General features: G+C 46.6%; 1 protein-coding gene across 3 annotated transcripts in view; it reads right to left on the bottom strand.

The window, feature by feature from the left end:
* Positions 1-27,167, bottom strand: part of LOC118855743 (CGRP receptor component) — a 52,066-nt gene that overhangs the window by 2,850 nt on the left and 22,049 nt on the right. For all 3 annotated transcript variants that reach the window (XM_036765758.1, XM_036765759.1, XM_036765757.1), the window contains one exon: positions 6,514-6,571. In XM_036765758.1, coding sequence (XP_036621653.1) covers positions 6,514-6,571 — 58 coding nt within the window. The remainder of the gene's footprint in view (positions 1-6,513; positions 6,572-27,167) is intronic.

The raw sequence follows: 27,167 nt of genomic DNA, 5'->3' as shown, positions 1-27,167 counted from the left end.
CTTATTTATAGATTATTCAGGAGGTCTCAAAAGTCTTAGTGCAACCTATAAAACTGGTACACATAAAAATAAAAAATTAAATAGGATATTAGCAATATGAAATAAAAAGTTGATCTCAGAGACAACAGGGAGCCTCTGGAGTTCAATGTGGAGGGTGGATCAGAGGCAGGGAGGCCCATGGGGAGGCCACTGCAATAGTCTGGGAGAGAGGTGAGATGGGCCTGGCTGGGGAGTGGAGAGAAGGGGGCAGATGGAGGGATGGCACAGAGTTGGAAACCACGGGATGGGGCACTGGGCATGTGGGGAGCAGAGGAGGATGCCAACGTCGGCTATCCAGGTGCCCCTGCCAGAAGCAGGAATGTTCAGAAGAGGAGAGGGTTCATAGGGGGAAAGAGAATGTGCTCAGACCCACAAATGTAAACTGAAATCTTGGCAGATAGCAATCAGACAAGGGTGAAAATACACTGGGCTTAACAGCCCCGAGCTGGAAAGGCCTCTGGAAGCTGCCCGGTCTGACCCTTCTATTTCACAGGTTAGGAAAGCAGAGGCTCAGAAGGGAAAGCCCTTTACCCAAGATCGCACAGAGAGCCCACGGCAGAGCTGGGACTCCAGTAGAGCACAGCTCCCACACTATCTGAGAACCATCCTGGGCTTTCCTGGGCAGGGTGGGGGAGAAGAGAGTGGCCTACTCTCATCACGCTCTGGGGGAAAAAAATCCCACCAAGGATCCCTTTCAAAAGCTCAAACGGCCCAAAGAATGTGATCTCTTTGCCAAATGCTCCGAGAGGAATCTCCATTTCATCGACCAGATACCCAGGCAAAGCCATGCTCTGCAAAAGACGTTAAAGCCACATGTGCCGTGTGCCACCCACCCCCAGGCCACCCAGCCCCTAGGCCAGCAGGAGCAGAGCAAGGGGAAGGCCAGGTTTGGGCCATTTAACCTGGGGAAAGGAAAGCCTAACAGCTGTCTTCAAGTCTTAGGAAAGGCTTAGGATGCTGGTGATGGGGACCAGCTGGTTCCCATTTCCATGAGATTTTATGAAGAAGAGAAAAGAGATGTGAGACCGGGGCAAAGTGTTACATGAGGACAGGGGGCCGGGGAAGAGGGAGAACGCCGCCTAACTGTGCATTCAGAAAAGATAGTAAAGAAGACGTTTTAATGTTTTAAGATTTGCTTAAATAAAGCAAGCTGCAGAATGCCCTCCATGAAGATGCTTCTAATGAAGACGGATGCCCAATTGTCTCAAAGTTTGGTGAATCCTTCCCAGAATGGGGTGGACTAACAACGATGCTCTGAAGTCAGAAGACTTGGGTTCAAATCCCACCTCTGACACTGACTACCTGTGTGACCCTCAATAAGTTGCTTTAACCGCTCTGGGCCTCAGTTTCCCTATCTGTAAAACAAGGGGACCCCGCCCAGCTCTAAACCTATGATCCGATGACCCTGAGTTCAGAGGCCCCTTCTTGCCCAACTATACGGTACCAGAGACAGAGTCAGGAATTCCTTTCATTTTAATTCAATTCACAAGCATTTATTAAGCCTTTTCTCCGTGCCAAGCCTTACCTTAGGTGCTGTTAACAGTCCCTGCCCTCAAGGAGCAGGCACTCCACTGCACACTCTCTTAGGCAGCCTTAATATTAATGTAATGGGATTAACTAATTAATGCATTAATTAATATTAATATAATGGGATTAATATATTAATGTAATGTTAATTCCATTCCATTCCGAGGCCCGGACAGATGGGAGAGGTCAGGCTTCTCGGGCCTTGTCCTAAGAGCTAAGACACAAAGGGGACCTCTCTGCTGACCCCACAGAGGCCCCCAAAGCATAAGGCTTCTCTTATCACGCCCCCACACAGCTGGTTAGACGTGTTTTCTTTATTCTCTCCACACTCGTCCCCCCATCTTAAATAAATAACAATACATCCTGCTCTCCAGCCACAAAAAGGGGGCCGAGCTGTTCCGGACTAATGGAAACCAGGTCCATCTTTCAATACAGGACACACACACAACACACTCTCTCTCTCTCTCCACAAATTATATTTTGTTCTAAAAAAATCTCCTGTCTGGAGTGACCTCACAGTATCAATTCACACATCCTAGAAACTGTAATTGAAATATCTCAGAAAAAGGGCATAGGATCCAGTGTGGGGAAGAGATGGCTAAAAGGAAAAAAAAAAAAAAACCATTCATTTGAAAAAGATCTGGGGGTTCTAGCAGACCACAAGCTCAACATGAGTCAACAGGGAAGTGTGGCAGCCAAAGAAATCAAATGTTCTCCTGGGCTGCAGGAGAAGGGAAGGCACTGGGGAAAGGGGAGGAGACTTCCAGCAAAAATGAGCTGGGGGGAGGTGTCGGCCAAGGCTGTCTTCCTTCAGAACCACTTAAAGAATAATGGAAACCGAGGCTCCATAAACAGGAGGGGCGGTAACCCTGAAGACAAGAAAGGACACCCCAAAGAGGGGCCAGCTATGGGTGCCAGGTCCAAGCCAGTGCCCAAAGGCTCCCCTCCACCCAGAGTAGAATCCTCCCACCCAGGAGATTAGAGTCTCAGTCTTGGCAACAGGGGGCAGGGCAGGGCACAGGTGGAAGAAGGGAATGAACATCTATTAAGCACCTACTGTATGCCAAGCACTGTGCTAAGCGCTTCACTAACACTGTCTCATTTGATTCTCACAACAACCCGGGGGGTTGTATATCTATTATTATCCCCATTTTACAGTTAAGAAAACTGAGGCAAACACAGAGAGAAGGATCTGGTCCTCGCTCAGCTTCCTGGGCCATGACTGCAGAAGGGGGGACATCCTGATTCCAAATCCACCGCCCCTTCCTCAGGCCAAAGCACCCTCCCCCCCCCAAGCTCCCCGAAGGTAAACGAATGGCAGAAGACATGAACGGGGGACAGAAAAGATACCAAAAACAACCACGAGGGAGTCTACAGAAACGGGCCCTCTGCCCCAAGAGCTCACTGAGCACCGATCAGTCAGGACGCCCCCGCACTGAGGCAGCTCAAAGCTTGGAGGGGCCATTTCTGGGATCGCCTGGGCTCCAGCAGACCACCAGAGCCAGCCGCCAGGCCCTGACCACGGATCAGGCTAAGAGAGGGGGGAAAAAAATCCTTCATCTGAAAACGATCTGAGGGTCCCGGCGGCCACAGCGATCTATGATCAGACAGCCCACTACCATACTTAATGAACGCTGTGCTCCTCGTAAGGGAAAAAGAAACGTCTCACTGAGGGCCAGCGGGCTTAAGCCCAAGATCACAGAGATGATAAAGGACAGGAGCCTGGGTGCCCAACTCCAAAGGCCGTGCTCTTCCTACTGGGCGATGCTGCCCGTGTGCCAGGAATGCGGGGGAGGAGGGTCCATGGGGACATGTGACGAGCAACAGAGAGGAGGAGGGGGGGAGGGAGAAAGGGAGGAGGGGAGAAGAGGGAAAGGAGAAGGAGGAGGAGGGGAGGGATACAGCCACTGTCTTCTCCAGCTCATTTTACAGATGAGGAAACCGAGGCAAACAGGGTGAAGTGACTTGCCCAAGGTCACACAGCTAGTTAAGTGTCAGAGGCTACATTTGAACTCAGGTCTTCTTTGACTCCAGGCCCACTGCTCTATGCACTATGGTGCCACCTGGCTGCCCAGGATGAAATTAATTAACCTCGTTTCTAAGGGGCGAGGGGCGATCCTCAAGCACTTGTACTGCTGCCCCAGAAAGAGAAAAGCCTGGAGATGTCACTGCCCCAGGGCAAGGGAGAGGATTTCCAAAAGAAGGAGAGGAGAAAAGAGAAAGAACCTCTCAGGGGGGAGGGGGAAAGGAAGGGAGGGAAGGAGAGAATGAGAGAACTAGGGAGAGACACGAAAGGATCTTGGATGGAGAGAACCTTAGAGGAAAAAAGGAGGGAAGAGAAAATCTCTTAAAAGAAGAAAGGGAAAGAAAGAAAGGAAGAAATCCATCCTTCCGTCCTTCCGTCCTTCCCTCCCTCCTTTCTTTCTTTCTTCCTTTCTTTCTCTTTCCCTCTTCTTCCTCCTTCTCTTCCTCTTCCTTCCCTCCCCCTCCTCTTTTTCCTCTTCTTCCTCCTTCTCTTCCTCTTCTTCCCCCTCCTCCTCCTCCTCCTTCCCCTCTTCTTCCTCCTCTTCCTCTTCTCCCCCTCCTCTCTGCCGCTCACCACACGTCCCTGAGCCAGAAGCAGCACATGGTGCTGGTTAACGTTGGCGGAAGAGACAGAGGCACAGCCTGTGACCTGTAACCCAGTGGGATGGGAGTCACCGTCTCGTGGTGTTTTGTTTTCGGGGGCTGGCTTTTTCAAGCTTAAGCCCTTTTAAGCTCATGGTCAAACAGGTAAAAAAAACAGCAGCTGCTTCCTGGGAAAAGCAGGTGGGGGAAAATCCCTGCCGACCCCCCCCCCAACAACGGATGTCCAGCTCCCTTGGAGAACAGTATCCTAATTTAACTTTTCTGTCTGTTTAAAAAGGGCCTAGATAGTTTCAGAAAATAACAAAAGCTTTTCTGTTATTACAGAAACAAAACTTAAATAGTCAGGGGTTTTTCCAGGCCAGGCCTGGGACAGAAAGGTGGTGGTGGACTAGGCAGCGTGTGAGACCTGGAGTCGGGAAGACCCTGATTCAAATCCTACCTCAGAAGATCACTAGTCGGGCAACCTCAGGAAAGTCAGCCGACCTCCATGGACTTTTGTTTCTTCATCTCAATGACTCTTAAGGTCCCTTCTAGCTTAGCCCAAGGTACAGCAGGGGTAGGATTTGAACCCAAGACCTCGGGCCTCAGAGCCAGTGCTCTTTCCACTACTAACTTACCCAAGTTCCCACAACTAGTTAATGCCAGCGGCAGCACCTGAACCCAGGTCTTTCTGACTCTTCATACAGCTGCTGAGCTCTCTTAGCAACATTTAAAAACTGTATCCTACATGGTCCTTTAAGAAAAGTATTGCCTCTCCCCCTCCCCCACTAAAAAAGAAGCAGAGTGGAGTGGTGTGGTGTGGTGTGGTGTGGTGTGGTGGATAGAGAGCCAGCCTTGAGGCCAGGAAGTCTGGCCTCTTACTGTCTGACCCTAGGCAAAGAGGGTGCTGACCGGCATCGGCATCGGTAGAGGGCGTTTCCTCATCTGGGAGTTCCTTGTACCCATGAAATAACAGGTCCAGTATCTATCCTCATTCCCCTCTTCTAACACCCAATTCTAAAGGACTTTTGGCCTCTGTGTCCTTTTTTCTTGAACACTTTTCTCAATTTCAGTGAAGACAAATTTATCATCTCAAGGCAATCTGGAACAGAAAGCACCCAGAGAGAAGAGCTGATTACTGCACATCTGTCTCCAAAATCTGCTGGCTTTTTTCCTTCTTTATTGTCTTCCCAAACAAAGTGTCTGACGGCCAATGCGGGGGACCGCTGACCTGAAAACAGCCCGTCATTTTGACTTAATTTAGGCCTTCCATCCGGCATAGCCCAAGGAGATCATTATGGTTTCTTGATACAAATGTCATTAGGGCTTACATCTCCGGACCTCATCAGCAGACACCGGGGGACGATGCCACCTACAGCGACGTGGTTTATTGGCGACCACGGTGGGACCCCCTTCTGTCCTTGCATGGAAATGAGCCACCGGGTTTGTTGGTCCCCAAGGCCCATCGGCATGCCAAGTCAACGTGGCTTTCTGAGGAGCCAACTGCTTCTTAAAAAATGACCCCACCAGGACAAATCTAGGTTAGGTTGGTACAGTGGAAAAAAACTGGATTTAAAATAAGAACACCTGAGTTCGAATCCCAGTTATCTTCAAGTACATAGAACACTGGCCTTGGGGCCAGGAAGACCTCAATTCAAATCTTACTTGAGATGCTTACTAGCTATATGATCTTCAGCAAGCTCCTACCCTCAGACTCAGTTTTGTCATCTGTAAACTGAGGATAATAACAGATCCTACCTTACTGGATTGTTGGGATCAAATGAGAAAATACTGTAAAGTATCTTGCCAACCTTGAAGTGCCATGTAAGCGCTAACCGTTAGCTATTTTCATTACTACCTGTGTGATTTACTTTATTCTCTCTGGGCTTCAGTCTCCCTCGGTAAAATGAGGGGGCTCCTCCACGTCTCATTAGGTGACCCTATGATCCCAGCTCCTGCCCTCTCTGGCTCATTCTCAGCTTCTGGCGGATTTGAACGACCCCAAGCTCAGATAGAGTCAAAGAATCTCTGGGTTGGAGCAACCTGTATCTGAACATCTAGGAGGTAAGTGACAAGAAGCGGTCACCCAGCCTTTGCCCGAAAACTTCCAGGGAGAAGCTCCCACGGTTGGCTTCAATCTGCCCCTAAACAACAGTCCACTCCCCAATCCCTGCTCTGGGGCCGAGCAGGATCAAGGCTCGTCCCCTCTCGGCACGATGGCCCTTTAAGGAAAGATGCCCCGGGAGACAATGGGCGGCCTGTGACCTCTCTAGGAAGCGGCTCTGGCCTCCGCTCCTCCCCGCTCGTCCCCTGAAGCCCCGGCGGCTCGGGCTCACTCACCAGCTGGATCTCCACGGCAGTCATGGGCCTGTGATTCAGCAGCTGCAGCTTCTCTGCCCTGTCAAAAGCAAAGGACACGTCTCACACCCCTGGAGGTACAGCGGACTGAGCGCTGCCTCGAGAGTCGGGAAGCTACGAGTTCAAGCCTGGCCTCAGACACTTGCTGCCTACGTCCTCCCTCTGACTTAACCTCAGCTTTTTTCATCTGTAAAACGACGATGATGATAATCTCACCCACTACCTCCCGGGGTATAAAATGAAATAATATTGGTAAAGGGCTTTGCAGGCGCTTAAAAGCCTTCATAAAAGGCTGTAGAAATGCTGTTGTTGCTGAGTCATTTTAATCATATCCAACGCTCCATGACCCCATTTGGGATTTTCTTGGCAAAGATGCTGGAGCAGTTTGCCATTTCCTTCTCCAGCTCATTTTACAGATGAGGAAACTGAGGCAGTCAGGGCAAAGTGACTTACCCAGGGTCACTCAGCTAGAATGTCTCTGAGTCTGGATGTGAACTCAGGTCTTCCTGACTCCAAGCCCAGCACTCTGTGCGCTATGGCATCACCTAGCAGCCCAGCTGCTAGCTATTACTTTCTAGTCCTTTCCAAGTAATCTGGAGCTGAACAAAGAAACCTAGACCTAGACTGACCTAGACATCCCTCCTGACTCTAAGATACTAAGTTTCTAATTAGCCATTTGATGACTCCCTCTCAACAGCGTCCTGTTAAATTGGGGCAGGTCATGGCACATCTTATCTTAATGCTGTGAGAAATGACGAGCAGAGAACACAGAGAAGCATGGGAAGACTTCTGTGAACTGATACAAAGTGAAGTGAACAGAACCAGGAAAACAAGATGCTACACGATGGCTACGCCTATGTAAACAGGAAGAATTACAACAGCAGAGATAGTAAACATAGAAACACTAGAATGCCCAGGCCGGGCACCAAAGAAAAGTTACCGGAATGCACATCCCTTCCTTAGCAGGTAAGGCAGCGAAAAATACCCGGACAAGGTCCAGAGTGAGAGGACCTGGATTCAAATCCCACCTTTGCTGCTGAACATCTGTATGACCTCAGAGAAAGTCATATCTCTGTGCCCCCTGTGTAACATCAATGGGGTTGGGCCAGATGGCCTCCAAGATCACTTCTAGTTCTACAGGGAGGGGCTCATGACTAAGGATACAGAAAACTGCACACCTTGTCAGACTGAAGGGATGTGTTGGTTAGGTTTGCTGAGCTGTGCTTTTGTCTCTTTTTTCTTCCGCATTATAGGAATGGCTCTCAGAATGGGGGAGAAGAGAGGAGGTAATGAAAAGGATGTAAAAAATTAAAGGTATTAACAAACTTTTAAAAATTGGTCTGTTATTTACTCTATAGGGCAGTTAGGTGACACAGTGGATGGAGGACCAGGTCTGGAGTCAGGAGGACCTGAGTTCAAATCCAGCTTCAAGACACTAGCAGTGTGACCCTGGACAAGTCACTTCACCCTCTTTGCCTCAGTTTCCTCATCTGTCAAATGAGCTGGAGAAGGAAATGGCAAACCAGTCCAGTATCTTTGCCAAGAAACCCCAAGTGGAGTCACGGACAGTCGGATGTGATTAAAACGACTGAATAACAAGAATGACAGATGTATGTGATAGGTATCGTACTGCCTGCCTTCTCAACAAGTGAGGGAGAGGCTGGAGGGAGGGAGAGAACTTGGAAGTCAAAATTTAAAAATGAGTGTTAGGGACAGTTAGGTGGCACAGTGGATTAGCACACCAGCCCTGGAGTCAGGAGGACCTGGGTTCAAAATCTAGCCTCAGACATTTACCAGCTGTGTGACCCTGGGCAAGGCACTTAACTCCAACGACCTCCAAAAGAAAAAAAAAATATTGTTTAAAAACTTAAATAAAAAAATGCTTTTTCATTAATTTATTCATAATGTTTCAAAACAGAGAGTTGGTAAAGAGTCATGCATTATTACAGCATGATGTCCAGGGGACCCACTTAGCTTGTAACCCTAACCCTAACTCTACATTCCCTTAACCTCTCTGGGCCCCCGGTTTACTCATCCATAAATGAAGGAGCTGGACTTGACCGCCTCTAAGTTTCCTTTGATCTGTGGCCTAGGATGCTCTATCCATAGCTATGACCGGCCTGGCCACTGCCTCCAGCTGAGACGGTCAAGGGGGTGCTTTAGAGGTATGAGGGGCCTGAGTCCGGCCTTGCAGATGGGAGGCAGAGAGACTCATCGAGGACATCCCAAGGCCAAGGGGACGGCCTGAGGGAAAGCTCTGGGTGCATTCCATGGGTACAACCAAATGAAACTAGTTGGCTGGAAGAGGAGTCTTATGGAAAAGCACTGAAGAATAAGCCTTGAGAAGGAAAGCGAGGAGAGCCTCGAATGCCAGGGTAAGGATTTTGGACTTTGTCCGATAGACAAAAAAGAAGCCACTAAAAGCTGCTGAGCAGAGCAAGGACCTAATCAGTGGAGGAGTGGTAATTAACATTTATTAATTAATAATATTTATATAGTTAATTAATAATTTATTAAATTTTAGGAATATAAATCTAGAGATTCGATGATTCACCCTGGCAGAAGGGAGGCAAGTACAGGTGCCCAGGTGTTAGGGGGATGGAGGTGATGACGGAAACAGCAATAAAACAAAGGGAGGGAGGGAAGGTGGGAAGAGACGCTGTGAAGGAAGGAAGAATCCACAAAACCACGATGCATCAAACCCTGATTGGGGCCCGAGATGGGTGAAGCACTCGGAATCCGAAGGTGAAAATGACACGGTAGCTAGATCTCCATCGATCACTTAACACACACACATTAGGCACCTACTATGTTCTGGGAATGGCACTAAGTCCAGGCATAGAAGGAGCAAAATGAAACCATCCCTGCCCTCATGGAGCTTACACTCTATCAATGAAGACAGTATGTACCCATACGGGAATATCCAAAACGTATGCAAGGTAACTTGGGGTCATGATGGAGGCCATCAGGAGGGCCCGGGAGGGGCAGAATGAAGCAGATCCCTCCTCCTAATTCAGTGGGATCTAGCAAGTGACTGAAAAGGATGGGACAAACAGGAGGACCTCCCTCCCTAACTGCTCTGATCTAATTAACTTGTATTTATTTTTAATTTGTTCTGTATACATGTATGTGTGTATATATACATATATACACATATGTGTATATATATACATACACACATAAATAAGGAGAGAGAGAGTGAGAGAGAGAGAGAGATAGAGAGAGAGAGAGACAGACAGACAGACAGACAGACAGATAATATGTTCAGCACCTAACAGTAACTGGCACATGGGAGGCACTTAACCATGTTTGCTGGCTGGCTGCTGTCTCCCTCCTCCCCCATGCCCCTCACCCCATGGAATGTCGTGTTCCATTTAGGGAGGGCATTTATGCCCGAGCTGCCCATCCAGAGGAGATCAGCAGGGCTAGCCAAGCACCAGTAGCTATAGCATAAAAGCATCATGGAAAGAACCTGCAGTGACGGAAGGGACAGACAGAAGATGCAGAATAAGAGTATATTTTTAGTAGCCAATGTGGGAGTTCGTCTGGCCTGACCATGCGTAACTGTCACAAAAGTTTGCATGTTTTCTTGTTTTTTTTTTCTAATGGGAAAAAGAGGGTATGAGGGAGAGAAAAAATATTTCTAGTAACTGGAAAAAACTAGATTTAACTTAAGAAAAGGGAAGACAGAAGGGAGAAAGGGCAGGAGAGAGGGAAGAAAGGAAGGAGGGAGAGAGGAAGGAAGGAAGGAAGGAAGGAAGGAAGGAAGGAAGGAAGGAAGGAAGGAAGGAAGGAAGGAAGGAAGGAAGGAAGGAAGGAAGGAAGAAGGGAGGGAGGAAGGGATGGAAGGAGGAAGGAAGGGAAGGAGGGGTTTGGCTTAGAGCACAAAATGAAGGACATGATCACTCTCTTCAAGCCTATGAAGGGCCCTGCTGCGGAAGAGTAAGGATTAGACTCAGTCTGACTGGCCCATGAGGGCAGAACCAGGAAGGAGGGATGGCACACATGAGGAGACAAATTTGGGCTTGATGAAAGGAAAAAGTATCTTAATGATTAGACCCCAAAACTTATAATCTAATGGAAGAGACAAAAGCAAATAGATCCACAATGACCCAGAGTTGGAAGGAACCTGAGAGACAATAAATGCTCAATATCAAATAAGTTAATTTTTCTAAAGCATTTTGCAAACCTTAAAGCATCATATAAAAAGTTGTTGCTGCTGTCACTGGCTTTCTACCCCAAAGCCTCATTTTACAGATGAGGAAACTGAGGCACAGACAGCTGATGAGACCTGCCCAAGGTCCCCCACACAGAAAGAGGCAGGTCTAGGGCTGGAACCATAAATCTAGAGCTCTGAAAGCTGGAGAGAATGGGCTTTCTCAGGAGTCAGGGGCTGAACTTCCTGGGGGTAGCCTTTTCACCATCCTAATTCTTTCTGAGCTCTCTACAGCCGCTGACACTGTTAGTCACTCTCTCAGTGTTCTCTTCTCTCTAGGGATACCTCCCCTCCTCCTTTCTCTCCCTCCCTCATTCTCTCTTTCTCTCCTTCTCTCTCTCCCTCTTTTTCTCTGTCTCTCTCCCCTTCTCTCTGTCTCTGTCTCTCTTTGTCTCCCTGCCACCCCCGACCAGGTTTTCCTCCTTCCTTTCTGACCTTCTCTCTCAATCCTTTGCTGGATTGTCTCTACACCCTCTAACCATAGGTGTCCTTCAGGGGTCTGATCTGGGCCCTCTTGTCTTCTCCCTCATTCAGAGAGTGAGCACATCAGCTCCCATGGGTTTAATCACTACCTCTATGCTGAAGGTTCTCAAATCGACCTTTCCTGCCCCGGACTCTCTGCTGACCTCCAATCTCATCTCTCCAACTGCCTTTCAGACATCTCGGACTCAGACGTCCAGTAGACATCTGGAACTCAGTATGTCCAAAACTGAACTCATCGTCTTTCCCTCGACACACACACCCCCTCCCTATTATTGTAGATGGTGACCCAGGCCTGGGTCATCCGGGATGCCTCTCTCTCCCCCTTCCCCTCCAATGTCCAAGCCATTGCCAGGCCTGCTCACATCCCCTTTGCAGCCTCTCCTCTGACACTGCCCCCACTCTGGTGCAGACCCTCATCATCTCACACCTTCATCACTGCAGTAGCTGCTAGTAGGCTCCTCACCTCGAGCCCCCGCCCACTCCCACCCATCCTTCATTTGGCCACTGAAGTGATTTTCCTGAAGCACACATCTGACTTGTCACCCCCTACTCAATAAACTCCACTGGCTCCCTATCACCTCCAGGAGCAAATACCAACTGCTCTATTTGGCATTCGAAGCCTTTCATTACTCGGTCCTCTCCAACCTTTCTGGTCTTCTCACACCTTACTCCCCAGCACATACTCTCCAATCCAGTGACACTGGTCACCAACAAGACCCTCCATCTCTGCCCCCTGGCTCTCTCTCTAGCGGTCCCCCCTGCCTAGAACACTCTCCCTCCTCTGCTCCAACTACTGCCCTCTCTAGCTTCCTTTAAGTGCCAACTAAAATCCCACCTCCTCCAGGAAGCCTTCCCCACACCTCCTCATCCCAGTGCCTCGCCTCTGTTATTCCCTCTTTCTCCTATGAAGAGTTTGCTTTGTATGTGTGCGTTTGTATGTTGTTTCTCTCATTCAATCATAAGCTCCTTGAGGGCAGCGACTGTCTTTTGCCTCATTTTGTATCCCCAGCCCTTAGCACAGTGCCTAGCACATAGTAGGCACTTATGTTTACTGAACTGAATATCATAGAACATGTTTTTTCCCAGGGTGGGTGACAGCCCCCCACTCAGGCATCAGCCCAAGGCTCTGCCCCCAGGAAGGAAAAGGGACATTCTCTCCCCTCTCGCTTCTCCCCGGTCAGAATTCCCCACCTGAAGAGCCCGAGGAACAAGGGTCAGACCCTGGGCTATGGTTCAGAACGACCAAGCCAGCCTGGCCTGGAGGAAGAGCTGAGAAAGTGCGCCTCTCTCCCCTCTTCGTAGAGGCAGGGGAATATGGGAGTGGAATGTCGCTTCCCCCATCAGACACAGTGCGCGCGTGCTGGCTGGCTTTGCTGAACTGTTTTTTTCTTTTTTTTTCCATCTTTCTCTTTTTGTGGTTGTTACTCAGGATGGCCCTCTAGGTAGGAGAGGGGGAAGGGATACATTCAGAAATGAAGATGATGTTTAAAAAAAAGTTATTGATAGAAATGAGGGGTTTTTGGTTTTTTAAAGGCTGCTTGGGTCTAAGAAGCTGGAGGTTGTGTTCAGCCCCGGATTAAGCTGGAGCTGGTGCCACATTCAGAATATCCAAAGAATGTCTTTCCCCCTAAGAATAAAAACTTTTAACAACCAGTCTGGGGCAGCAGTGTCACCGCCTGCGAACACAGCATCGCTGAAAGGCCTGTTTGTCTTCTCTCGTTTCTGGGCAAGAACTTGATGGGTCAGTTCTGTGATAACAAAGGCAGCACACACCCAGAGCCTTGCCCCCAAAGGATGTCTGTGGGATGAACCAAAGAGGACTGAAGTTTCCCACCAGCCTCCGGCTCTGGGGTCAAAGGACCTAGGTACAAATCTCGCCTCTGACGCTATTAGACGTAAGCCTCGACAACAATCGATGAGCATTTATTCAGAATTCAACACGTGCCAAGTGCTGTTACAAGTGCTGGGGGTGTGAACACACAAAAAAAGCCTTTGGACCAACATCCCCGGGCCTCAGTCTCCCCATCTGTAAAGCGAAGGGGCTGGTCCAAATGGCCTCCAAAGTCTCTCCTGGCTCTAGGGCTGATCCTGACTTGAATTCTCTCTCTCCATCACTGAAATGTTTATACTGGAGGACCAGAGAAGGTACCAACCTGCTCAAGAGAGGTGATTTCCTCATGCAGAGAGTTTGGAAACCATCTCCCCCACTTACCCTGGAGTCACTTCCTCTCTCTGGCACTCAGTTTCTGTAAAATTCACAGGGGACTACACTGGATGCCCTTTAAAGACCCCTCAACATGAGCTCCTCGAGAGCCAACACCGGGGTTTTGCCTTTCTCTGTGTCCATGGTACTTAGCGCCGCTCGTGGGACCCAGTAAGTGCTTAATAAATGCTTGTTGACTGACTAAATACATCTATGATGTTATTGTGATAACTGCTGATTTGAGTTAAACATTCCCATGGCAGCCAAGAAAGTCCTAATTTCTTGGAAATGAGGGTTTTTAACCATAAATGTCACCAAAAAACTGAAACAAATAAACAAACCCTAAGTTCCACTACATGGTTGGCATCGTGTGACATGTTGCTGGTACAAAAGCGACGAATGAGGCCGACCCTGTCCTCAAAGAGCTAACACACCCATCCATCAAGAAGCACAGGAGTGGGGCAGGGCTGAGGCTGCAAAGGCAGACATTAAACAGCCCCCGCCCTCAGGCAGCTTCCGTTCCACCTGGGAGAAAACCGGACTGGCATCAGCAACAAAAACCAATCGGGGACGAGAAGCCGGTCAAGAACTAGCAATAAGGCTTTCTCGATGGCACGAGGTTAAGAGGGCTACAAACTAAAAATTAAAACATAATTAATACTGATTATAGTAACAACTAGCATTTATAGGGCACATTGAGGTTTGCAAACTACTTTATAAATGTCTCATTTTATCCTTGTAACAACCCTGGGATGAAAGGGCTATTACCCTCATTTTATAGGTGAGGAACCCGAGGGAGATAGAGGTTAAGTGACTTGGCCAGGGTCACACAGCTAGGCTGTGTCTGAGGACGGATTTGAATTCAGGTCTCCTTGACCCTGGGCCCAGCTCTCCATCCACAGGGCCACCCTTTAAACACAAACTCACACTCTCTCTCTCTCTCTCTCTCTCCCCCCTCCATCTCTCTGTCTCTCCTTCCTTCTCTGTCTCCCTGTCTCTTTGCTGAAAGCAGTGAGCTTAATTCTAAGGAAGAGAAGTCCCCGTGCTGGACAAACCCTCCATTTAAGTCTTCCCTTGGTGCCTACTCAGAAAGGAATCTCATTTTCTTTCAAGAAACCAGGACAACGTGATGGCCTCAAGGTGCAGAAGGAGACAAACATTTCTGGATGTGGCCAATGTGGGAATGTTTTGCTGAACTGTGCATATTGGTTATGAAAGGGGTTGTTTTCTTCCCTCCCAGTGGAGGGGGGTAGAAGAAGAGAGAAAATAAACGCTTGTTAATTTTTTAGAAAATTAATCTAATGTTTCAAGGAGAAAAAAAAAAGGTGGGTTCCAAGGCAACCACTGCTTTCTCTGGGAGGATGGAAACCATCAGGGGATCATGGGCGTGGGGTTTGTTCCCATTAGCAAATGGTTTCTTGCCTCGGTTTCTGTAAACTAAATTGCCAGCCACTGTTGTCTTGGTCTTGTTGGTGACACTGGTTTTCTGATGTAGGAAAAGTGATCTCATCTGATGAGAAGAAAAGCTGCTTCCTCCGTGTCATCTAAAAGCTTATTTCTAAAAGACGGGCCCGTTTGTGCAAAAGGCCACAAGAACTAAGAATGAAGGGCATACGGCCGAGGTCACTGGAGAACAAGACATAAAAATTGCCAAAACACCAGTGCAAAATCTTAGGCTTTGATCGACCGGCTTTCTGACTTACCTGATGTGAGTATAGCAAGCAAAGCAGTCCTCTTAAAGCCCTGGTCTGACCATTTCACTTCTTCCCGCTCTAGAGAAACTCCAATGGCTCCCTACTGCTCCAGGATGAAATACAAACTCTTTGTCTTAGCATTTAAAGCCTTCCACAACACAGTCCTAAAGTACTTTGCCAATCTCATGTCATATGCCTCCCTTTCATGTGACCAACATTTCAGCCAAATTGCTCTGCCGATCAGATTCCCCAAACTCAACCCTCATCTCCCATCTCTGTGCTTTTGTGCAGGCTGCCCCCCCCCCCACCCTGCTCTCCACCCTCCCTTCCACCTCTGTGTCATATCCTGGTAAGGCTCCCCTCACGGGCCACTTCCCCCATAAAGTCTTTCAAGATCCCTGGAGGATTAGTGAGCAATCCTTCCTCAAATAATTATAAATGCATATATCTGTTTACAGACCATGGCCTCCAGCAGAATGTAATCTCCTTGAAAGAAAAGGCTGTTTTTCCTTTTATCTCCTTTTGCCCCAGTACCTGGAATTAGCATTAAAGGACCTGAGTTCAATCCCATCTCTGTCATTCATCCATTCATCCATCCATCCATCTCCAATCCCTTTGTTATATATATGTACAGACAGACAGATATAGATAGTCATCTATTCCTGCGGCTCCACACAGCCCCGCCCCCTCGGCAGCTCTTCAGCCCTGGCCGCTGGAGCAGCTTTAGTTGACTGGAGGGCAGGACCCTTGGCAAGGTGCTGCCCCAGCCCTGGTGATGCTGCCCCCTGCCTAGAGCCAGAGCTTGGGCTGGCCAGCTACTGGAGAGCTGAATTTGTGTGCTGCAAATGTTTGTAAAGCAAAAACTTTTTGTATATTAACTTCCATCTGTGTCTATCTACAAACATATCTAGTCCTTTGACAGATACAGACGGACACCTATAGATAAACCTATCTAGATAAGATTGTTTGTTGTGCTTGTCCTTTGTTTAAGAAGACCATGACATCAGGAAAATGATAACATGACCTGCATTGACTTTGATTTGAGTGAGGGAGGCCTGTGCAAGGTCAGCAGACTCGCTTTCTCCTCCAGAACCGTCTGGGTCCAGTGGCCTGATATTCATCAGGATGACTAGAGATGGCCCGGGATGCAATGGGGGACCCTTTTAGACTAAGGCCTTTTTAGGTTCTCACTTTGAATGATGTAATCATTCACTGAGTGAGAGACCCACTCAGTGAATAGGCCTCTTTAAGAAGTGAGTTAAGGGACAGCCCCTTTAATTAGAAAAAAAAGGCAGGTAGGTAGGTATATAGACCGGAAGACAGCAGTGTCTAGATAGATTAGACAGATGATAGGCATATAGATAAGACAGCTCTATCTAGGCAGATAGATTAGATGGTACATGGACAGGTATCCAGATAAACAGGTAGGTAGATAAGACAGACAGACAGACAGAGATACAAATAACAGAAGATCTCCAATTCTGTGGGAGTGCTGAGCTCCCTAGAAGTGACCAGGACTTCTGGGCCACCTCTAACGAACAATGGAGAAGGAAGGGTGCACAGGCATCTTTCTTTTTACAGAATCATAAACCAAGAGTTCTGAGGGAGCTCAGAGGCTGCGTTCTTTTGGCCACTCCCCCAACCCCAAGCTGGCTTGTGGGAGCAGCTCCCAGAACTTCCCCGATCTCACCGCCTTGGACTGCTGGGCAGCGGGAGGAAGCTGCTGACTTTTTCTCTCTGGTAAGTTTTTGTAAATGCCTTCCCCTCCGTATCAGCCCATCTGTTCTTACTTAACGAGTCATCACCAGTTTGGGAAGGAAATATCTAAATGGAAGTCAGGCCAAAGGAAAGCTTTTTAGGCAGAGGTTTAAATTCAGCCAATCACACCAGAGGTCTCCTTGTCATAATAAGAAATGATCTACAATTATGCAGGGCTTTAAACATGCTGGGCAAACTACACAGGGGGATTTCCCTTAATCCTCAGAACCCCCCTGTAAGGGCCACTGTTACTTTTCCAGAGGCAGGTTGGCACTGTGAATAGAGCACTGGCCTGGGAGTCAGGAGGACCCGACTTCAAATCTCACCAGTGCCAGTGACTGGCTGTGTGACCACAGCTGTGTGACCAGTCACTGAACCTGAAGCTCAACCAATCACTCAATAAAAAGGGCATTTATGTATGTGCCAGACACTAGGCTAGGCGCTGAAATCACAAACACAAAAAAGTCTCAGCCTAGTCCTCAAGGAGTTTAGAATCCATCACTTAGACACAGCCTCAGGAGACCTGGATTGGAATCCTGCCCTTGACATCAGGCAAGTCACTTAACCAGGCTGGGCCTCAGTTTCCTCATCTGTCAAATGGGGAGATTGGACTAGATGGCCTCTGGGACCCCTTCCAGCTCTAGACCAATGAGCCCATCAGTGCAAATGTTTAAGCTGAAGGACAGAGCATCAAAAAATGCAGCAGCAAGGTCAGACCTGGGTCTGCCGTGCCTGGGAGGATGCACAGCAGCATGGCTCCCCCTGGTGGTAGAGAAGTCTGCAACAGTTCTCTCCACCCAAACCAAAGGTCTTGCCGTCTGCCCTGATGCACAGCTCCCTCTGGACCAGGCCCGGCTGCCGCCCTCCCTGCATCTCCACCTTAGGACTGAGCTCTAAACTCACCGGGGAGCGAGTTAGTGCAAACTCATCTCCTGTGAGGGCAGGGAGGGAAGAAGCCTTTAAGGAGGACCTACTGTGTGCCAGGCACTGGGCTAAGCACTTTGAGCCTCACAGCAACCCATTTTACAGTTGAGGAAACTGAGGCAAAAAGAGGTTAGGTGACTTACCCAGGGTCACACAGCTATTAAGTACCCGAGGGTAGATTTGAACTCAGGTCTTCCTGACGCCATACCCAGGGTTCTATCCAGTTTATATTACAAAAATCGAATTAAGAAATGATGGTGCATGCCAAAAATACTCTTCCTACTATACAAGGTCTGACCAGGTCACTCCATGTCTCCGATTCCTCAGTGGCCTCTGGGATAGAACATAAACTTTGAGGCCCCCAACAATGTGGCTTCAGACTTCTTTCACTTTCTCCCTCTTCAGATTCTATGTTCCAACCAAAATGAAATGGCCATCCCCTCATCTTGTCCTGTCCCCTCTTGCCTCTCCTATTCCTGGAACACACTTCTTCCTTACCTGCTGAAACCCCTTTCTTCTAAGGCCCAGGTGGGTCTACATCCTCCAGGAAGTCTCCCCTGATTCCTCACCCAAATGAGATCACATCTGTCAAGCACTTAGCACACTGCTTGGCATACAGTAGGCACTTCATACTTATTCCATCTCCTGGGTGAATGTGATCTCCTTAGGCTCACAAGCTCACAGATCAGAGCCGGAAAGGACCTTTACAGGTAAGGGAATGGAGGCCCAAAGTGGCAAAAGTCACCCAGATACCACAAGTGTCGGGGCCAGGGTTCAAGCCAGGATTCAGCGCCTCTAATTCCAAATCTGGCCATCTTTCCACCCCTTATAATACCTTCTCCTTTACCTATATCCCATTATAACTAATATATCCTGGCTTAAGTGTGTGTGCATACATAATACATACATATTACACATGTGTATATAGATATAGATACATCTCTTATCCTCCCATTAGACCGCAAGCTCTCTATCGACATCTACGTATGGGGCAGCTAGGTGGCACAGTAGCCTGGAGTCAGGAAGACCTGAGTTCAAATCTGTCCTCGGACACTTCCTAGCTGTGTGACCTTGGGCAAGTCACTTAACCCTATTTGCCTCAGTTTCCTCATCTGTAAAATGAGTTGGAGAAGGAAATGGGAAACCACTCTAGGATCTCTGCTGAGAAAAACCCGAATGGGGTCACAGAGAGTCAGACACAACTGAAAACCCCTGAACAACAACAACAACAGACCTACATCTATCTATCTGTCTCTTGCCCTTCCATCAGTCTGCAAGATCCTACAGGGACCCCTATAATTCTTCCTAATCTACTTGCTCTCCACCTCCCATGCCACCCCACCCCCTTCCCACTAGTGCTATTTTGCAAATAGTAAACGTTTAGAAATTTTAGCTAATAGGGGATTGGGGGGCGGAGTGCCTTGGCCCTCCTTCCACACCCAGGTTCTCTGGAATCTCTGGTTTCCCTTTTCAACTGAATTTAAGCTTCATCTTCTACAACAGGCCCTTCCTAGTCCCCAGCCCCACCCCAAAACGTGAAAACCCTCCCCCGAAGGTTCTCTGACATCAGTTTTGCAGGAGTTTGCATATACCCAAATATGTGCAAGCTGGGTCTCCCCTTAAGAATGTAAGTGTAAGCTCCTGGAGGGGAGAACTGGGTTTTCTTTTGCTGTTTTTAATTCACAGTGGTGGATAAATGTTTGTTGATTGACTGATGCTACTCCTGCACTAACAATTTCCTTCCCAAAATACCTTAAGTAGAAAGACTGAGCCAAAATTGGACCTTACCCCCCCCCACCCCACTGTATTAGGGATCAAGATGGGCTCTTAGCACTTATTCAACCAAGTGCCCTTGAAGAGTTTGGCCTTTGTTTCCTTTGATTAATTCAGTGTCTTTGAGTCTTATTAGGTGCTAAGCCCCAGGCCCAAACCACTATCTATTAGGTGCTAAGCCTATGTGGGTGTGAAGTAGCAACTAAGGTGGGGCCAATGAAGGGAGGTGCTAAGACCAGGGCTAATAGTAAGAGTTCTGGTCCCTCAGATGACAGCTGAAGAGTGCATAAAAAGGAAAGACAGAGCTATTTGCTTAGGGTGTTGTGCCCTGTCCCCCGATTTACCCTCCATCTTGCCCCAGCTCACCCCACTGTTTGTACCCCCATCTCCATGGAAATAATCCTGCCCCAGCTTGCCCCACTGTTTGTGTTCCCATCTCCACAGAAATCAGTTTGTGTTTTTTCCCTTTAAATAACCTGACCCTACCCCTGTTCGATTTGAGTCTTTACTCTGAACAGTCACATGCGTGAATAAATCCACATCAAAATTTATATGGGGCTCTTGCACGCTTTTTTCGGCACATTTCTGGAGGCCCCAGAGAGATTTGGGGGTGGCCTGTAGCACCCCCCAAGACCCGGACCAGGAGGGGTCTCGTCCTCAGGTGGTGGGTGTCTCCTCATCCCGACCTCCAGGGAAGCCGGCCTCTGAGACATTCTAGAGCCTCGGAGCTCAAGACTCTGTTAAGCTGCTATTGGTTAAGGATCTCCATTACTGATTTGCAAATTCCAGTCACCTGATTCTTGGGATGGATCCCCTAAGAATGTGTCAAGGGATTGACACACTTTGAAAAAGAATTGGGGAATGTTGTGCCCTGTCCCCTGATTTACCCTCCATCCTGCCCCAGCTTGCCCCACTGTTTGTGCCCCCATCTCCACAGAAATCAGCTTGTGTTTTTTCCCTTTAAATAATCTGACCCTACCCCTGCTCGGGGCTGTTCAATTTGAGTCTTTACTCCAAACAGTTGTGCGCTTGAATAAATCCACATCAAAATTTATATCCGGGTCTCGCTCACTTTTTTTGGCACCACAAGGGCTCTCACTCTTAGTGGCATGCTGATGTGGAGACTCCACTCTGGGCAGCTGTAGTTAAGAGCCCTCCAGCTTGTAAACTGGGATGTTCAGACTTTGTTAAACTCAGTAACTATGCACTGAGATTTGAATCAGACAAGGTCTGTCTGTTGATGTTTGTAATTTGTTTGTATTTGCTCTGAAGTTCAGGGTGCTGGCTTTTTCCCCTGAACTAAGTGAATGATATTTGTATGTTGGATTCAAGTAAGCTTGTTAACCCTTTAATGTTGCTTTCCTTAGTAAAGCAGATCAAAAGAACCTGGGCTTGCCGCATTCTGTGAGCTCATGGTTGTTGGTTTTATACCCCCAACAGCAGCTGCTAGCCGGATGGTTACAACACCCACCTCCCAAAAAAGTTTGTTGTTTGTCCTTTTTTAAAAAGGGAAAAAGAGTGAAAAATAAAAGAGGGAAGAAAAAAAGTGAATAGTTTTATCTGGCTGAAAGTGACAGAGAAACAGAGGCCCAGTTCCAGACTGTGCTGAGCGCCTGGGTTTGGAGGAAAAGTCTGGGGATCAGAGAGCTCATTCTTTTAGAAAGCAATCCCAGTAGCTGCCTGTCTGGTCATCTCCGCTCACCACCTTTCTCCAAAAGGAAGGAGATTCTCTCTGGCCACAGAATCATAAAATTTTATGGGGAGGAAATAGCACAAAAGAAAGAGTCCTCAGATGACACAGAATAAGGCTCCCTCCTTATCTGTAGGGGTGGTGAGGGTGCTTTCGAGGGGGTTCCCAGATCTGGATTTCTCTGCTTAGGATCTTGGTCCTCCTCTCTACGGAACAGCTTAAAAACAAGATTCCACTGGGGACATTAAGTATTGCCCCACACAGCAGAAGCTTGTTAAGTACATCACTGAGTCATTATATTATTTTATTCTATCGCCTTCATTCCCCCAAAATATATCCTTTCCTCTTTCCCTACTCAAGGGGCCATCCCTTGTAACAAAAGATAAAAAAGAAAAAAGAAAAAAAAACTATCCCCCAAACCAACCAATAAATTGGGAGGCCATAATGCCATGTACTGGAGCCTGAGGTCCTGGGTTCAAATCTCAGCTCAACCCTTTACGACCTGTGTATGCAAGTCATTTAAATTCCCTAGACCTCAGTTCCCTCATCCGTAAAACAAGGGGGTGGGCCTAGAGTCCTAAGGCCCCTTCCAGCTCCAGATCTAGGATGTACTAGTCATGTCTGAAATCCTAAGCAATACTCTGCCCCTACAGTCCCCCACCTCTTCAAAGAGATGTGGGTTTTTCTCAACTCTTCTTCAAGATCCAGCTTGGTGATTACAATTACACGATATTAAGTTTCATTTGTATTTCTTTCTACTTAACCTTGCCATCACCGTGTAAACAATAATTCCCTTACAAATGCCTAATCTCTCCAGAGTAGTGGTCTCCAAATTTTTTTTTACTAATTCCTATCATAAAAAAATCATGAGTACCCAGAGGTAATATACATATTCATAAATTACATGTATTCATAATATCTTCAGGTCCTACCACATTCATAATTATTTTCAGAGAAAATAAGAAATTTGAAAAGGATGAGATGAATGCCTTTTGATCCCAGAGTCCACAAGAAGCTATATATATTTACGGAGTAAAGGAGTGACCGACCCCTGCTTTAGGAGGATCACTCTGACAGCCAATAGAGGATGGTTTGGAGAAAAGGAGGCAGAGAACCAGCAAGGCCAATGAGGAGGCCAAAGTAAATAGTCTCGTCAAAAGATGATGAATGCCTGGCACACAGCAAGCGCCTAATAAATGTTTGACTGAACAACTGACTAAAGGAGGGGAATGCTGGGTCAACAGAAAGAAGGGGGCAAATGAGAAAGACTAACATGAATGTAAGGCTGCAACAGGACAGGTGGCAAACCTCAATGACAGGAAGGATGGCAACGTCCCGGACAGTAGTGAGAAGGTTAGGAAGTGTGGTGGGGAGGGAGGGTGTGGATATCATAAGGTCTGTGGTCAACCCACTCACACCTGCTCATTCTGCCCTCCCCAAAATGAAAAGGGAGGAGGGGGGATCTCACTCACTTTGCCAGTCACTGCCCTGGAGCACACAGGCCGCCCTCCATTAAGATGATCTGGAGGACAAGGGATGGGCCGGTGGGAAGAATAGAATTTTCCCAAGGGCATTTGTATGGCAGCTGCTCTGGGCACCCAGCTGGTGCCCAGATTTTTGCTGCCCTGAAAGCAGGTTCTCAAAAGGCTGGAACTGTAGGGAAAAAACACTCCAGCTGACTAATAAAAAGAGAAATGCAGATTCATACAGCACTGAGGTTCTGTCTCACACCCGTGGGATTAGCAAAAATGGCAAGCGACAGCTGTTGGAGGTGGTGGAGAGGCTCCAGGCCCTGTTAGTGCAGCTGGGAATTGGTCCAGAGCGATTTGGAACAAGGCCTCAAAAGCCACTTAACCTCTAGCCCAGCAAATATTACTACGAGGCATAATCCTCAATGGGTCAAAAGGACCCATATGTACAAAAATATTTATAGCGGGTCTTTCTGTGGTGGCAAAGAATTAAAAACTGAGGGAAGCAGATCAACTGGAGACCGGCTGGACAAGTTATGGTCTATGAACGTGATGGAATACTGTTGTGCCATGGGAAATGAGGAAGGGGGTGGTTTTGGAGAAACTTGGGAAGACTTATATGAACTGATGCAGAGTGTAGGGGACAATTTATACATTATCAGTAACACTATAAAAGACAGCCACTGGAAAAGCCTACAGAACTCTGATCAATGCAATGACCCATGAGGACTCTAGAAGACTTGATGGTGAAAAGCACTTCCCTCCTCTCAGTGATGATACATGTGCATTTTCAGATGTGCTCAAGAAGCCACAAGACTGTTTCTGCTTAACTGCAGTCACTGGTGACAAGGGTGGGCTTGTTCTGGGGTTGGGGGAATGAGGAAGTGATAGTGATACAAAAAAAGGAGAATCGGGGGGGAAAAGGAGCATCAATGAAATATATGTTTTTTAAAAAAGACACAAGAAGTCCAGAAGGAGGAAGAGACAAGCAGGGCATGTTTAGCACTATCACGTTAAGACAGATGTATAATTTTTAAAAACCAAGCTGTAAACATGCTAGATTTACAGTTCCACAGGCAACCCTCTTTTTCCATCCTTTTTATATAGAAATGTTTCTATTTTGATGACTGCCAAGCCCATAATTTTTAAATAAATAAAATAATTAATTAGGGAGGAGATAAAATGTCAGTACAAGAAAAAAAATTTTAATATAAAAAAATTATTTTTTTAAAGCAGGCTAAACATACTCCAAAGAGGTCAGAGACATCAAAGATAAAGAAATAGGATTCATATGTTTAAAAATAATTGCAGGAGCACTTTTGGTTGTAACAAAGAACTGGAAACAAACCACGTGCTCTCTGGGGGATGGAATTCCACTGCAACAGGGTCCTGTGAAAGGACTAGCTCTGAATCCACACCTTGTGTGACCTTGGGCGAGTCATCTGCCCTCCTTATTTTAGTAAGAGGATTGGTCTAAATGATCTCTAGGGGCCTTTCCAGTCCTAAACCTATAATGTTATGATCTTAATTATGCTTTACATTTTTCCAAGATGAACTCACAAAAGAAAGTCACAGGGAAAGAGAAATACTGGCAAACTGAAGAGGAGATGCTGGCAAGCCGCTCTGGGCTGCAAGGAACAGCAGTGGGGAGGGGACGTTTACATGTCAATTATTTATATGAAGTCCTTGGTAGCTGAACTTTCTTTCTCAACCATTTTATTGTGAATTCTGGTCTTAAAAGAAAGGGATATGAACCGAAAAACCAAGAAAAAAAATTCCCAGATTAAGAAGATTCAGGAACCCAAGTGCTCAACTTGTCACTCGGAGAGACTTCACAGGCAGTGGTGACCCCTGAAAATAATATTCCAGCATCCCACCTCCTGACCAAAGAGGACTCAGGGTACAGACTGAGATAGTTTTTTTTTGGATATGGCCAATGTAGGAATTGGTAATAAAATACTACGGGGCCATAAGAAATTTGGTTTGTTTTTTTTTTTTTTTGCAGGGGGGAAGGCAGGCCAATTGGAGTTAAGTGACTTGCCCAAGGCCACACGGCTAGTAAGTGTGTCAAGTGTCTGAGGCTGGATTTGAACTCAGGTCCTCCTGACTCCAGGGCCGGTGCTCTATTCACTTCTCCACCTAGCTGCCCCACCATAAGAGATGTTTAAAAAAAAAAAAGAGGAATTCAGACTGTTAAAAGGGTTTTCTTTTTCATTTTCCATTGAGACAGAGAAAATAGATTTTTACTCATTGAAAAAAATTTTTAATTTTAAAAATGTTTTAAGATAATGATTTAGCAGTACTTTTGTGGTAGTAAAGAACTGGCTCCTATTGGCTAAGAAATGGATGAACACAGGCTAAACAAACTGCAGGTAGGGGTCTGGGGGGGGCACGCATGAGGTGGTTGTGTAGGGGTGTGTGGTGGGAAATTACTGCACAGCACAAAATAAGTATGAAGCATCTAGAGAGGCTGGGAAGACTTAAGTAGGAAGAGCTAGGAAAAGACTATACAATGATAACCCTGTAAATAAAACATAATCTGGTAGTGACCTGAGAAGAGAGCTGAGAAAATGGACACCCCTGCCTTTACTGCACAGGTAGGGGACTAAGGGTGTGAAATACTACATATACTGTCAGATTTGGTCATTGTGCTGTTTAATTGTAGGGAAATGACTTTTTTTTGCTCTTTAAAAAAATTTTTTCTTATAAGAAATGACATATAGTTGAGGGAGAAATAGAAAATAAATGTTAAAAACATAAAGGATCAAAAGAGAAGAGAGGGCTGATAGAAGGGAGGGTGGAGTGGGGGAGGTGGTGGTCAAAAGAAAAACACCTGAGGATGGACAGGGAGAAAGGAGAGAGTAGGATGGGGCGGGGAAACAGGAGGAAGGAAATACACAACAAAAATAACTAACAAAAGTTTTACAGTAAATTTCTCTGATAAAGGCCTCACTTCTCAAATATGTATCTCTGTGTGTGTGTGAGTGTGTGTGTGTGTGTGTGTGTGTGTGTGTGTGTGTGTGTAAATTTAGGAAAATAAGGGCCATTTTCCAATTGATAAATGGTCAAAGGATACAAACACAGTTTTCAGACGAAGTAATCAAAGCTATCTATAGTCATAAGAAAAAATGCTCCAAATCACTATTAATTAGAGAAATGCAAATTAAAACAACTCTGAGGTACCACTTCACACCTATCAGACTGGCTAATACGACAGAAAAGGAAAATGACAAATGTCGGAGGGGATCTGGGAAAATTGTGACACTAATGCACTATAGGTGGAATTTTAAACTGATCCAACCATTCTGGAGAGCAATTTGGAACTATGCCCCAAGGGCTATCTAAATCTGTGAATATCCTTTGTCCTAGCAGTAGCACTACTAGGTCTGTATCCCAAAGAGATCACACGAAAGGAAAAGGAATCTATATGTACAAAAGTATTTATAGCAGCTCTTTTTGTGGTGGCAAAGAGTTAATTGGAAATTGAGGGGATGAATGTTTGAACAAGCTGTGGTATATGATTGTAATGGAATACGACTGTGCTGTAAGAAATGATGAGCAGGACGCCCTCATCAAAAACCTGGAAGACTTTCATGAACTGATGCAAAGTGAAGGGAGCAGAACCAGGAAAATAACATAGACAGGAACAGCAACATTGTAACGATGATCGACTGTGAACGACTTAACTCTTCTCAGCTATACAATGATCCAAGACAATTCCAAGGGGCTCATGATGAGAAATGATATTTACCTCCAGATAAAGAACTAATATAGCCTGAATACAGACTGAAGCATACTTTTTTTTACTGGATTTTTTCTTGGGTTTATGTATGTTTTCTTTCACAACATGCCTAATATGGAAATATGTTTTGCATGACCACACATGTATAACCTCTATAAAACTGCTTGTCTTCTCAATGGGGGAGAGGGGGGGAGGAAGGAGGGAGAGAATTTGGAACTCAAAATTTTAAAAAACAAATGTTAAAAGCTGTTTTTACATGTAATTGGGAAAAATAATTTTTTTTTTAAAAAACCAGAAAGGAGCAATAAAAATAATTTTTAAATGGGAGGAAGAAGATTGCTTCTATTTCTACAGCATTTTCACTGAAGCCCTGTGAAAAAGAGATCATTATCCCCTTTTTAGAAAGAAGGAAACAAAAAAAAAAAACTGAAGCTCAGAAAACTCAAGGGACTTGGTCCAGGGTCTCACAGCCTGCGAGAACTTTGAACTCCAAGTTCAGTGTTGACCCCACTGAGCCACATGGTCACTCATGAGTAGAAGGGAGGCCTCCATTGCCTCATCTGGATAATGGGTACCTATATGTATATGTATATAGTGCTGATGCTCATAAAGGATAACAAAAATATTTTCAGGACAAGAGTTGCTGAGTGGCCTTCCTCGAGGTATAATTACCCTCATGAGGCC

Source organism: Trichosurus vulpecula, chromosome 7, assembly GCF_011100635.1.
Source record: "Trichosurus vulpecula isolate mTriVul1 chromosome 7, mTriVul1.pri, whole genome shotgun sequence".
NCBI classification, from domain to species: Eukaryota; Metazoa; Chordata; class Mammalia; order Diprotodontia; family Phalangeridae; genus Trichosurus; species Trichosurus vulpecula.
The sequence above is the reverse complement of the archived record's forward strand: the minus strand, read 5'-3'. Positions and strand labels throughout refer to the sequence as shown.